At 38.5% G+C, this 14,241-nt stretch overlaps 1 protein-coding gene across 3 annotated transcripts in view; it reads left to right on the plus strand.

Annotated features, from left to right (window-relative positions):
- LOC126484632 (uncharacterized) overlaps positions 1-14,241 on the plus strand; it is a 224,612-nt gene that overhangs the window by 127,859 nt on the left and 82,512 nt on the right. For all 3 annotated transcript variants that reach the window (XM_050108222.1, XM_050108221.1, XM_050108223.1), the window contains one exon: positions 5,929-6,093. In XM_050108222.1, the coding sequence (XP_049964179.1) occupies positions 5,929-6,093 (165 nt within the window). The remainder of the gene's footprint in view (positions 1-5,928; positions 6,094-14,241) is intronic.

Below are 14,241 nucleotides of genomic sequence, written 5' to 3' on the forward strand. Positions count from 1 at the left end.
CAATATTTTACTGTAAGTTGAGGCTGGGATACTTTCAGAAGAGGAGAATGTGTTAGGATGACTCTCACCTGTGCAGTTCAGAAAAGCTTGTGTTGTAGGGGAGGATCAGGATGACTTGTGTAGCGAAGCAGCCATTGAAATAGTGAAGCAGCCACTGAAATAAAGCATTTTATGTTCAGCTGCATGTTGTGCCACAGTGTGGTCTGCTTTGCTCGTGGCCACAGTTTGGCAGTGGCCGTTCATCCTGCCACCAGCTGGTTGGTAATCACACCAATATACAATGGTTCCAGCAGAGCTGGTGTAAGATGTGGCTGCTTTCACAGTGTCCCAGCCTTTGATGGGGTAGAACGAGGCTGTGACAGGACTGGAATAGCAAGTGCTGGGTGAGTGTATTGGGTAGTTCTTGCACATGGGTCTTCCTTAGGGATATTATCTGTGTGGCAAGGGGTTGGTATTGGGGGGTGGCATAGGAGAGGACTAGGACTTTGTATAGGTAGGGTGGGCGACAGAACAGTGTTTTGGAGAGGTGAAGGATTTTGAATAGGATGAGCCACATTTCAGGGTATGATGATAGGTAATCAAAGCCCTAACAAAGAATTTGGTTCAGTTGTTCCAGTCTGGGGTGGTGTAGGGTGCCAGAGGGGGCACTCCTTTGTGGCTGGTTCTTGGGGGTAGTTGTAGGATTGAGGGTGTGTGGGGAAATGACACAGGAGTTCTGTTTACAGGTTAGGTCTGAGGCATAGTGCCTCTCTGTGAAGGCCTTGGTGAGGCCCACAGCATACTTGGCATGGGAGTTCTGTCACTGCAGATACACCAACTCTAGATAGCCAGGCTGTACGGGAGGGATGTTTTGGTGTGTAAGGGATAACTGCTGTCGAAATGCAGCTAATGTTAGTAGTTGTTGGGTTTAATGTGAACAGAGGTGTGGATGGAGCCTTCAGAGAGGAGGAGGTCAATGTCCAGGAAGGTGGCATGCTGGGTTAAGGAGGACCAGGTGAAGCAGATGAGAGAGAATGCGTGGCTGTGAAGAAATAAGATAGGGTGTCAGATCATGAAGATAGCATCAGTGAACCTGAACCAGACTAAGGGTTTGGCATTTTGGGAGGCTAGAAAGGTCTCCTTTAGGTGGTCCACAAACAGGTTGGCATAGGAGGGTGACATGCGAGTGCCCATGGTTGATGGCTTCTGCCAATTATCTGACTCTTCCATCTGTAAACCCTGCCAGAGTGATATCGCACAATGAACATAATCAGGGATGAGGGTGGATGTAAGAGAGGAGTTAATGAGTATGGTGTCCATGGAAATCAGCAGGGGCAAAATATGGGTTGGAGGAATAGTTCTCACATTTGATAGGCCCCATCTCTTCCACACCGAAAAGCTTCTCCCATTTCTAACTACATGTGGATGGCAATCTGCAGGAATGAGCAGTTCTTCTTCCACTGTGCTGAAGACCTTTCTAAAACCTTCAAGACAAGTGCTACCTTCCAGAACTGTCTACAAATGTATTTCTTACACTATATCATACTGTATTTCACAAATGTATCTGTTACAGCATACGTACACATCTCTGCAGTAACCAAACAGTCAGACAATTCAAGGCCACCAACTTCATACCTACAATTTTGGAAAATAAAACGTAATAGAGCTCTCGGTAAATAAATGTGTGGCACAATCCCTTGATGCCTAATAAGCAAACAATTTAAGGACTTGCAGTCGAAAGCCTTAGCTATACAATTCTGATGATGGTACAGCAAAGTAGATATTGACACGTCATCATAGCTAAGATTAACCTCAGCATCTGCATATGGTCACCAGTGAAAAACAATAATTTTTATGATACATTGATGTGACTAAGAGCATCATTCTGTTCACGAGAATAATGTTAATAGAAAGGCTGTAGAGGTCTATTTCAGTAAATATAGATTTATATGACACTGATTGCCATCAGAAATATATGATCCTGTGCTCATCTGGATCATATTCTGCATCTAAGACTGAAACTCGTTTCATAAAATATCATATTAAAAAGAGGTCGTGCTATCAAACAACATAAATTCAAGAAAACTGTTGTAACATAACCGACTAGTTCATGTCCTGTTCACTCATTATGTTTTTTTCAGAGCCACACATCATGAATTTGTTTTCAGAGATATTAATTAAGAATTATATCTTTAAATTTGTTATTTTAGGTTTGCTTTTTAATAATAATTATAGTTAAGTTTTGTGACTGAAGCTACAAGCAAAAACTGTGTCATAGAAATTATATTAAGAGTGAAGTTAAAAATATGTAACACAATTATGTACCATAGTGAAATACTGTTAAAACATATATCTTATTGAGCAACAGTATTCCAGCTTTATGAAACTAATGCATTTGTTTACCAATATAGAGTTTAACGACATATGCTGTGATACTCAAAATGTTCGTTCTTCGCTCATTTCCTATGTTTGAATTTTATAATAGCCAGAGTGGGTAATCTTGTCTCATAATCCCAAACCACCTCTCAGAATCAATGTACATCCCTTAATCTTTTCTTCTCTGTGACTAGATGATAATTGTTCTTCAGAAATCTGTGACAGTTGAAAATACTCCAAAAAATTCGGCTAATAATGTAATGTGTGTTTGAATAAAAACAGCCACAACAGTTACATAACTAACCAAGATGATCAGAATCAGAATGTAAAGAGACTCTCAATCACTAAAAGAGAAATTTACAGACCCCATCCACAGATGGTCAAAATTATTAAAAAATTAAACAGTGAGATGAAAGAAAATATGGAAGTGAATCCCATCCCTTTACTTAAGTGGTTGAAGTACTTTCAGAATCTATGCTAACAAATATTAGAGTCCCTTACAATCCAGCTTCCAGAGGACTTCTCAGAGAAACCATCTCTAACTGTGACCTTAAAGAAGTATTACAAAAATAATGATAAAGCCCTAGCAGAAGGTTCAGTCTAGAACTGTTGAAATATTCAAGCAAGTCATTTATAGACAGATTCCTAAACCTAATAACTATGATCTGGTCAGGAGATGATGTACCTGAGAGCCGAACTAAATCAATTAATGTTCCTATCGTCAAAAAATCAGACCTAAAAAATTATGATAAATAGCAGGGAATAAGCTTTTCGAATTTGGCACATAAAATTTTTGCCAGCGTCATCAAAACAAGTTGTGCAGATACTATCAACACATCATGGGTAGCGAGCAAAATGTCTTTCGATATGTAAGATGGCTGTTTTTCAATGAAATTGCTAATAGAAAAACAAGGAAAATTCAGTCTAGGAAAACATATTGCCTTCATTAGCTCCAAAAAAGCTTTTGATAAAGTCAAAAGAAACAAATTATTACAGATTCTGAAAGTTGATCACATTCCCCAGCAACTTATTAATAATATGTACAAAATTTATGGAACAAATTTAATCTGTCAATAAAGAGAACAAATCAGTTTGTGGCAGAATATGTGCAGGAGTACAACAGGGATGCGGCCTCTCACCACTCTAGTTTATTATTTTTATGAATAAAATCACCCAAGAGTAGAGACAAATGCATGCAGCTTCATTCAGGTCAACAGAACCACAAACCAAGAAGCTTTACTTTTTTCAGGTGATTTAACTCTTGTAGCATCTTCAGAGGATGACATACAATTTATAAATTGTGTCTAAGAAATACAGCATGGTCATCAACATTGGAAAAACAAAAACTATGACTTTTTGTGGGAGATACCCAGTAAAAAGTAAGATCTGTTTGAAAATAAAATTCTAGAAAGAGTGAACACTTTCAAATATTTAGGCTATTAACTATCCTTTGTGTAAGAAACAGACTTAGCTGAAAAAAACCGCAAGACATGCAAAAACAATAAACTATCCTTTGTTAAAAAAAAACATACCTAGCTGAAAAAACCACAAGACATGCAAAAACAATTAGCATTATTAGTAGTGTAATGAAACATTCCCTGTTCCTGAACCACATCAGAATATACCTCTATAAGATCATAGCAAAATCTATGTTGTGTTATGGCAGTGAAGTCTAGACAATGAAGGCAAAAAGATGGAAAAAGACTTAACACCCTGTGAAATGAAATTTTTGAGACAAGCAGCTTTTTAAAACCAAATGTGATCACAAACAGAATGGAGATGTGTTGAAGCAACTTAAAATAGAACCCACTGCATATTATATTCAGAACTACCAAAACAACAAGAGAAAATGTTTACTGTGAATGAGCTCAAAGGGGGTCCCATTATCCATGCTACACTACCAGCCCAAAAATGTAAGATAGTAGGTTAACCAATACAAAAATGGCAGGAGAAGTTCTCGATGAGACCATAATGGATTATAGCCCTAATACTTGGAAGGGAGGTGGTGATGGTGGTGGTGGTGGTGGTGGTGGTGGTGGTGGTGGTCATGACAACGATGCAGTTTGAGTACAGTAATGATGTGATTTCTGCACTGTGCATGTATTGTTTGATTTAATGTCCATGCTGTTTCACAGTCAGAACAGAAGTAAATCAATTTTTGTTGCTCCAATGTTTCGTAATTTGAAATATTTTATGATATTTGACAGGTATTAGTTACACAGATGAAGCACAGTAGAGCCACCCTACTGATTGAAACTGCAGGAAAGCACAGAGATGTTACTGAGTTGAATCTAGTCCCTCCTAGGGATGATGATATCTCTATATAAATGTATTCCTACGAAGGGAATTAGAATCTTCATTGCTTTTTGATTGGAAGAAAGGAAGTGCTCTGCTTATATACATTCGATACATATGAATAAGGGTGTAATTCAGAATTACATGTTAGAATCGCCCCAGAAGACTTCCAAATGCCTCACCTGTTGAGAAGAGTTTTATATCAATTCTATAAAGTTTCAGGCAGTTCTGATTATGATAATGGTGGCAGTGATGCTAATGATGGTGGTGATGTTGTTGTTGTTGATGACGATGATGATGATGATGACTTTCCAAGTGGTATTTCTGCTTCTAAATGATATTGATCTTGAAATGTGCTAGTGGATTAATACTGTGTGCCTGACCGAGGCTTGAAGTCAGGACATTTGCCTTTTGTGGGCAGGTGTTTACACATTCCATCCTCACAGCTTTACTTGCACCAGTACCTCATCTCCTACCCTCCAGACTTCACAGAACCTTTCCTGTGAAACTTGCAAAACTAGCAGTCCTGAAAGGAAGAAAATTGTGGGGATATGGTTTTGCCATAGCCTGGGAGCTGTTTCCACAAGGAGATTTTCACTCTGCAGCAAAGTGTACACTGATATGACGCTTCCTTGCAGAGTGAAACTGTGTGCTAGACCGAGACTTGAACTCAAGACCTTTGCCTTTCACGAGCAAGTGCTGCTGTGAAGTTTTTAAGGTAGGAGATGAGGTACTGGTGGAAGTAAAGCTGTGTGGATGGGTCATCAGTCATGCTTCAGTTGCTCTGTCAGATGAGCCCTTGCCCATGAAAGGCAAAGGTCCCCGAGTTCAAGCCTCAGTCTGGCTCACAGTTTTAGGCTGCAACAAAGCTCCAAATCAGTGCATATGCTGCTGTAGGATAAAAATGTCATTCAAGAAACATCCCCTAGGTTGTGGGTAAGCCATGTTTCTGCAGTATCCTTTCTTCCAGGAGTGCTAGTCTTGCAAGTTTCACAGGAGAGCATCTGTGAAGTTTGGGAGGTAGTGGATTAGGTACTGGTGCAGGTAAAGCTGTGAGGATGGGTTGTGAGCCATGCTTGGGTAGCTGCATCATTGAGCACTTGTCTGCGGAAGACGAGGCTCTCGAGTTTGCGTCTCTGTCCGGCTCATAGTTTAAATCTGCCAGGAAATTTCATATCAGTGCACAGACTGCTGCAGAGTGAAAATCTCGTTCTTGATATTAATCTTGTGTTGCTCCAAACATATCTTTGTGTCTTTTCAAGTTTATTTCTGTTATAGGTTCTCGAGCTATGCAGCTACACTGATGGTGGTGTTTTTCTTGCAACAACTGCCAGAACCAATACTTCCACCAATTCAAAAGATTCTTCATCCAGATCCTGGGAATCCATGTATGACTACAAGGAATACAGATTCTTTGAGCAAACTTGTTGAAGAGTATTTCAGGTACCTTCTTATTACTTTTTACATTTCATATTTAGCAACCAAGAAATCTCTGCACACACCATTTGAGTTTTGATATTATATCTATGATATGTACATACAGGCTTTTATGATCAGAAAAGTTTTAAATCAGTATTGATCTGTGGAAACCACTTCGAAATGTATCACAGAGGGAACAAAGCAGCGTACCACATTAGGATTTCTTCACGTTCCGATTGCATGTGTAGTTCAGGAAGAATGCTGAAATGCCTTTGTGTATGCTTTAATTAGTCTGATTTTGTGTTCACAGTCTGTGCAGGGTCAATACATAGGAATCTGAAGTATATTTCTTTATATTTCACTTAACATAACAAGGGACGTTCAGTAAGTAATGCAACACATTATTTTCTGAAAGCAGTTTGGTTTTATTCAGGATTGCTATACACCACATTATTCCCCACCCTTTTGGCTACAAAACCCTATTTTTCAACATAATTCCTATTCAATGCAGTTGCCTTACACAACCATACTGGAAGGGCCTATATGTGTGCATCATACCACTCTGCTGCTTGACGTCAGAGCCAACGTCATGCTGCATCACTAACCTCTCCGTCATCCAAATGCTGCTTGCTCATGGAGTGCGTCCTTCTTTGGGCTGAACATATGGAAGTCAAATGGTGCAATATCCAGGCTGTTGGCTGGATGAGGAAGAATTGTGCAGTGAAGCTATCTGAACTCCTCTTTAGTGTGCAGTCTTGTGTAAGGCCTGTCATTGTGATGGAGAAGAAGAATTTCATTTCTATTTTTGTGGTGACGAACACACCAAAGTCGTTTCTTCAATTTCCTGAGGGTAGCATAACACATTTCTGATTTGATCCTTGGAGCATGGAGGAGGACATCCAACAGAATAACGCCTTCAGAGTTCAGAAGACTGTTGCCATGGCTTTGTCGGTTGAGGGTGCGGCTTTGAACCCCCCCCCCCCCCCCACCGCCCCTCCCCCACGAGGAAAGGTGATGTGACGCCACACCGTGGATTGCCATTGTTGTATTTCTTGTTTGAAGTGATGAACCTACATTTCATCACCGTTGACAATGTTCAACAAAGAGTTATCACAATCAGCCTCATAATGCACATGCAATTCAGCACAGATGATCCTTCATTACTCTTTATAGTCTTTTGTAAGGCAGTGAGGAACCCAGAAGGCACTCACATGTTTGAGTACCCCATCTGGTGGATGACTGTGTCAACAGAAACATCCAGTTGGGCAGCAAGGTGTTTGATTGTGATTCATCACTAACATCAAATGAGAGTGTTCATACATTCCAACATTGCAGTAGTGACAGTTGTGTGCAGTTGGCTGGCTCATGGGAGATCGGACAGGTTTGCACAATCTTGTTGCGATGATGACTCACTGTGCTTTTGTCCACTGCCATCTCTCTGTAGACATTCTGCGAACACCTCTGAATACCTTCCATGCTCTGGCTTTTTAAAAAAAAAAAAAAAAAAAAAAAAAAAAAAAAAAAAAAAAAAAAAACTTAATGGCAGCTGTCTGTTTGGAACGGACCTCCGTTACAGATGTCATTTTGAATGCTATGTGCAGCTCCACCACCTATCAGAACTTCAGGAAACTACAGGGGCTGCAGCGGGAATATTCAACAATGTCCCACAATAAATTCTGCATTTTTCAACCAAAAGTGGCTGAGAAAAAAAAGTGTTGCATTACTTATTGAATGTCCCTCATACATAACTTAGTTAATAGGCATTTACAAGCTAATTGACATCCTCCAATTCAGATATGTCTCAGACAGAACTGTGGTTGTTCTCGTAGCCCTTCTTTGAATATGTACAACAGTCCATGTGAGTTCTATTTGGTATTCCCAAACACCTAACAATATTCTAAGATGTGTCACTCAGGTATTTAATAAACATTGTTCCTTGTAGACGGACTGCATTTAGCCAGTATTCTGGCAGTGAATCGAAGTCTGAGCCTGCATTACCTGTGACTAGGCCTGTTTGATTGCTCCATTTGATATTCATACAAATTGTCACAGCAAGTCATTTGTATGAGATGACTGTTTCCAGTTTTGACTTGCTGATACGATACCATTCTTCTTCACTCGGGGAAGTGAAAAATTTTACTTTTCTATATATTTAAAGCAAGTTACCAGTCTTTGCACCACATTTAAATTTTATCATGTTCTGACTGCATATTCGTGCAGCTTTTTTTCAACTTGTACTTCATGATAGTAACTGAATCATTGCAAAACATGTGCGGTTATTATTAATAAAATCTGCCCAGTCCAATGTACATTCTGGAGCATGCCTGAAGTTACTTCTACTTATGTTGATGACTCACCATCCTAAATAACATAATAACATGCTGTGTCCTTTCTACCAAGAAATCATCAGCTGACTTACAAATTTTGTCCATCAGGTTGTCCATTGTCTTTTCTTATCTCTTGGAATCCAGCAGAAAGATTCTTTGTTTGATCTTCCATCTATTCACCTGATTACATGTCATGTGCACCTTATTTCCTTTTCATTTCGGTTGTGATTATACAGCATTTTCCTGCCCTAATCTGTTCCTTGATTCTTTTCTCTGTTCTCTTATCACACTAATTTCCAGTATGCATTTCTGCAGGGCTAGATTGGAACACAAGTTTCTCAATCTTCCTCACTCCACCACCTCTCTTCCTCTACTCAAGCCCAATTTTCTCCTTTTTACCAAATGCTTTCTTTCACTCCTTTTAATCGTGTGTCCCTTGGCCTTCCCCTTCATTCTCCCCCCCCCCCTCCCCCCCCTTTCCATCTACAACCTATCCATCTTCGTAGCCATCTTCATCTCATCCATTCTGTTCACATGCCTGTACCGTTTTAATCTCTTTTCCTTAGTCTTCTCTTTCAGGGGTCTTCATGTGTCATGCTGCTAATGTTTTCAAGTTTTGTCTTTTCCATTTTTGTTACTCCTGTAACTTTATTTCACTGCTCTCACTTGACTTTTTCTCCTTTCCTTTATGACACAAGTTTCTGCAGCATTCCGCTCTCCTTTCCTCTTTCCTGATGAAGCAACAGTGGGTTGCAAATGCTTGTAATTTGTGTGTGTGTTAGTGTCTTTTTTGTCTCTATCAACATACCAACGCTTTCGTTTGGTAAGTTACAGCATCTTTGTTGTTAGATATATTTTTTCCATGTGGAATGTTTCCCTCCATTATATTCATATCATTAATTTGTATGACTCCTTACCCTCTCCCTTAAAACCCACATCCTTTCGTCTTTACCTCTCCTTCCCTCTTTCCTGATGAAGCAACCATGGGTTGCGAAAGCTTGTAATTTGTGTGTGTGTCTGTGCGTTTTTTGTCTCTATCAACATACCAACGTTTTTGTTTGGTAAGTTACAGCATCTTTGTTTTTAGATATATTTTTCCCATGTGGAATGTTTCCCTCTATTATAATCACAGTATAACTTATACAGTGATAAGCTGCAGAAATAGCATTTGTGGAGTGTGGAGGGGTACAAGTTGTGAATTGATTAACTGTGAATTGTGATAAATCACAAATAAAATCACAGTTACCAAAAAGCAGCATTCACAGAAATCACTGGTATTGAAAAGTCACAGTTTAGGCCATTCCTATTTTTTGACATGGGAACTGAACTGTTTCTTTAAACTAGGTTATAATGCCACAATCAGCCCTGATGAAAAAAATCAATATCTAATTTCAGCATCAAATAGCTGTCAGTTGTCATTGATGTCATCATATTTATGGTGCTATTAACTGGGAAAAGGGAACAATTCTGTTTTCCGGTACCTCACAGATTTTCCATTATCTCATAAAAAACCACCAATTTCATATTGTTTGCCACGTTATCATTTAAATGAAATTTTTCTGTCCAGACACATGGGTTGTAGCGTCGTGGAGGGTACAGATGCCAGACCTGTGCTGGGGAGCCACCCAGCGCATCCTATTCCAATCCCATCACAGGCATACCTTACCATGTCAGAGGCAGGACCACCAATGAAAGCAATCATTTGATATACTACCTCAGCTGCAACTTTTCCACAGCCTTTCATGTGGGCATGACCACCAACCAACTGTCCACCAGAATTAATGATCACCGCCAAACTGTGGTCAAGAGCACCAGTTTGTGGAACATGCTCCTAAGCACATCATGCTTGACTTCAGTTTCTGCTTCACAGCCTGTGCCATCCTCTATATCAGGACCAGCTTCTCTGATCTACATAGATGGAATTTGCCCTTACAACAATTTCTTTGACCATGCGGTCCTCCTGCCCACAATCTCCACTAGCTCCTGTCCTGCATCTACCTCCGTCCCCATCCCCATGTCCCCTATTTTCATTCTACAATCACAACCTCCTCTCCTTGTCTCACTCTTTCTTAGTTTCTACATCCCAGAGCAGTCTCCTTCTGTGTCATTGTGCGCCACATGTTACATCCCCCCTTCCCCCACCGCATGCAGCAGAGTGAGCTCACCTGTGTCGTATTCCTATTCTGTCACACCACCTAAAGAAAAGACCACAACGCACTCAGTGTGTCATCACCCAGAGTGGGCCAGGCTAGACAAGGCACTGCCCTGACAGAATTGAGGCACATACTCTGCACTCTTTCTCAAGCAGATTTACAGAATCTATATGGTAAAAAAGAAAAAAGAAAAAAAAATGCTTCACTTTGAAATGTCCATTGTTTTGTTAATGGTTGTAGTTATTGTAATACTTCCTACATAAATAACAAATTCGAAAATGTTGCATTGAGAAATAGGGATCACTGTGATTGTGTGTTTGGTGTGTATTACAGTATAGTTTGCTGTGAATGAAACTTAGCTAAGATATTTAATTTTTCTTTAGACTTTGGAGGAGGTCTCTATCGGTCTGCAATCTTGAGATAATGTATTTCAAGTAGCATGTTCACTTATGATCACATGAGTGTGGGAATGAAATATTCGTAACATCCCTTATATCTCATAAACCGTTTGAGATATTGACACGTGATTTTGGCCAATGATAGCATGCAAAGGACAGCGTGTTTTGCCATGTGGTTAACAAACAGAAATTTATTTACAGCAGTGTAGCAGAAGGTGCAGTTTTTATTTTATTTTTTCCAGCCAGTACTGTAATTTTGAGTCAGGTACAGCTAGTGAAAAGAGAATTTGCTAGTATGAAAAACATTAAATTTTTTCTGTTATTACTGTAAACTGATACAATGAGATTTTCCATAAGCTATTGACCTCCCTTGTCACCAGTTCCTGTTTCAGGATTTTGTCACAGCAGCTACAGAGTGTGATTTTGCACAAATTATTCTGTGTTTTGGCAAAAGAAGCAAAATTAAACCTGTTGTGAAAAGAAATCGGTCATTAATTGATGCTTTTTGAAATAAGAAATTGGTAACATCTCACACAAAAATAAAATGCCTGTTCTGTTGCAGTTTTGGTAGAATCATGTAACCTATCAAATTTTTAATAGTAAACAGCTGCAACTGAAACTTACCAAAGGATTTCTTACTGTTCTTCATCTTTTTGTTCCTGTACCCTTCAAAGTGAAGTGGTGGATGTCTTTACCTTAATTATTTTGTGATGTGTTAGAGATAAATTGTATATATTTATAACATGTTTTAACTTTAATGAATTGTCTCAGGCAGTTCATAAAGTAATGACTATCTTGTTCTTCTAACATTATTAAGCTCAGGTAAACAGGCATTGAATAAGTTATTTATTTATTTATTGTTCTGGTGATCCATGTTGTGACAGTATCACAGGATATGGATTGTGTCAGAAATCTGTGGTAGCACATAAAAACAAAACAAAATGATTTCAGGTTACGGTAAATAGTAGCTTACCTTCTTCTACAGAAAATCAATTTTGAGAGATAAATAAATATTACAAAATAATAATTGTTACAGAAAATAAATATTGCAAAATATGTCTTCACAATAAAGAATAGTCAGGATTACAAATGTAGATTTGGGCATATATTTGCACTTAACAATACAAGAAATGCTAAACACTGTAGTTCAGGAACTCTTCTAGCATATGAAATGATCCTTGTAATAGAAACTGCCTTATAGTTTGTTTAAACAAGAGCTCATCTTCTACTGAGCACTTAATTCTTGAAGGGTGGGTGTTAAAAATCTTACAGCCAGTGAAATGGACTCCTTTCTGTACCATACTTATATTTGCCTGTTCATAGTGGATATCATGTTTTCTTCTTGTCTCATGACTATGATACTCACTATTCAGTTTAAAAATGGATTTCTCTTTCCTTAGGAAGCACATCAAAGAGAATATATATTGCACAGTGGATGTAAGGATTCCAAGTTTCTTAAAAAGATTCCTGCATGTGGCTCTATGATGGACTCCACACATGATCCTCATGGCTCTTTTTTGTGCACACAGCACTTTTTTAGCCAGTGACTGATTGCCCCAAAATATAATTTCATATGCCATAATAGCATGAAAATAACCACAATAGACTGACTTCATGGTTTCCATACTTCTGTAAGAAGAAATAATGTGTAATGCATAAGTTGCTGAACTCAATATTTTGCATAGATCCAGGATGTGGTTTGACCAGTTCAGTTTGCTGTCAATATGCAAGCCTAGGTATTTTGCGGTATCACACTGGCTATCACCTGCTCACCAATTTTTACTACTGTTTCTTCATCTTTGAATGTTGTGTGGAACTGAATGTAGTTTGTTTTAGTGTAATGTAAAGAAAGCCCATTAATGTTAAACCAATTCACTGTTTCACTTAAAACCTTATTTGCTGTTTCATCAAGTTTATTTACTGAATTATCAATAAGTACTGTAGTGTCATCAGCAAAAGTGGTGAATCTACACTATTCCGTACAGAAAGGCAGATCACTTATAAAGGTAATAAAAAGTAGGGGGCCCAGAACTGAGGCTTGGGGCACTCCACATGTGATGGTATCTCATTTTGAAGATAATGGGACTCCATTTTGATTATCCACTACAACTTTCTGTTTCCTATTTGACAGGTACGAGTCAAGCCATTTCCCTGATGAACCACTTATACCGAGATGTGCAGCTTTTCGTAAAAGAATCTGGTGACTGACACAGTTGAACATTTTTGTTAGATCACGAAAAGTCCCAACCACCTTCAGTTTTTTGTTGTACATTCCAAGACTTTGCCAGCAAAAGCAAATATTGCATCTTCTGTTGACAAACCTTTCTGAAATCCAAATTGACTTTCACTATGGATATTTTAATCACTGAGATGCTTAGCTATCCTGGCATGCATTACTTTCTCTAAAATCTTTGAAAAACTTGTCAGTAGTGATATTAGCCAATAGTTAGCAGCTGCCTTATCTCCCTTCTTATGCAGTGGTTTTACAACTGCATACTTAAGCCTTTCAGGAACTGTTCCTTACTTAAGCAATGCATCAAAAATGTGGCAAAGGACTATACTTAAGTGGCTGCAGCAGCATTTTAATAATTTGTTAGAAATACTGTCAATCCCAGCAGAGTTTTTACTTTTCAGAGATTCAGTGACTTTTTCAGTGACTGTTGTTGCCTCCATGTGTTGTACTGAGCTAGGTACTCTGGCTTCAAAAGATTTGTGGGTTGGTTCATGGAGCCTTGTAAACCTATTTTTTCTGTTACTGTTAAAAAATGTTTGTTTAATGTTTCTGCAACTATTTTTGGATTGCTAACAAGATGACCCTCACTTTTTGTTTGGATATTTTCACTAAAACTTGTATTTTTTGGTTTGTTTCCTTCTTTACAAAATTCCAAATAGTTTTTACTTTATTGCACGAGTAATCAATTTCTGTCTTCAAGCACATGTTCTTTGCTGCTTGTGTGGTCTTACTCAGAACTTTATTGTAAAGTTTATAGTGCATACTCCTACTGGGATCATTTAATCTCTTGGCTGCTGCATATAGTTCTCTTCTTGTTTTACAATAAATATTGATGCCTTTAGTAATCCAAGGTTTGTTTCCAGATTTTAACAGGTTTTCTCACAGACTTTTTTGGAAAGGTTTCTTCAAAAATACTTGTAACTTCATTGATAAATATATTAAATTTTGAGTTAACATCAATTGCAGCATACACAGGAGACCAGTCCACTAGCTGTAATTGCTTATTAAAGCCGGCAGTGGTGTGTTCTTTTATAATCCAAAAGTTTTTCCAAATGAAATTT

Source organism: Schistocerca serialis, chromosome 6 (genome assembly GCF_023864345.2).
Source record: "Schistocerca serialis cubense isolate TAMUIC-IGC-003099 chromosome 6, iqSchSeri2.2, whole genome shotgun sequence".
Lineage (NCBI taxonomy): Eukaryota > Metazoa > Arthropoda > Insecta > Orthoptera > Acrididae > Schistocerca > Schistocerca serialis.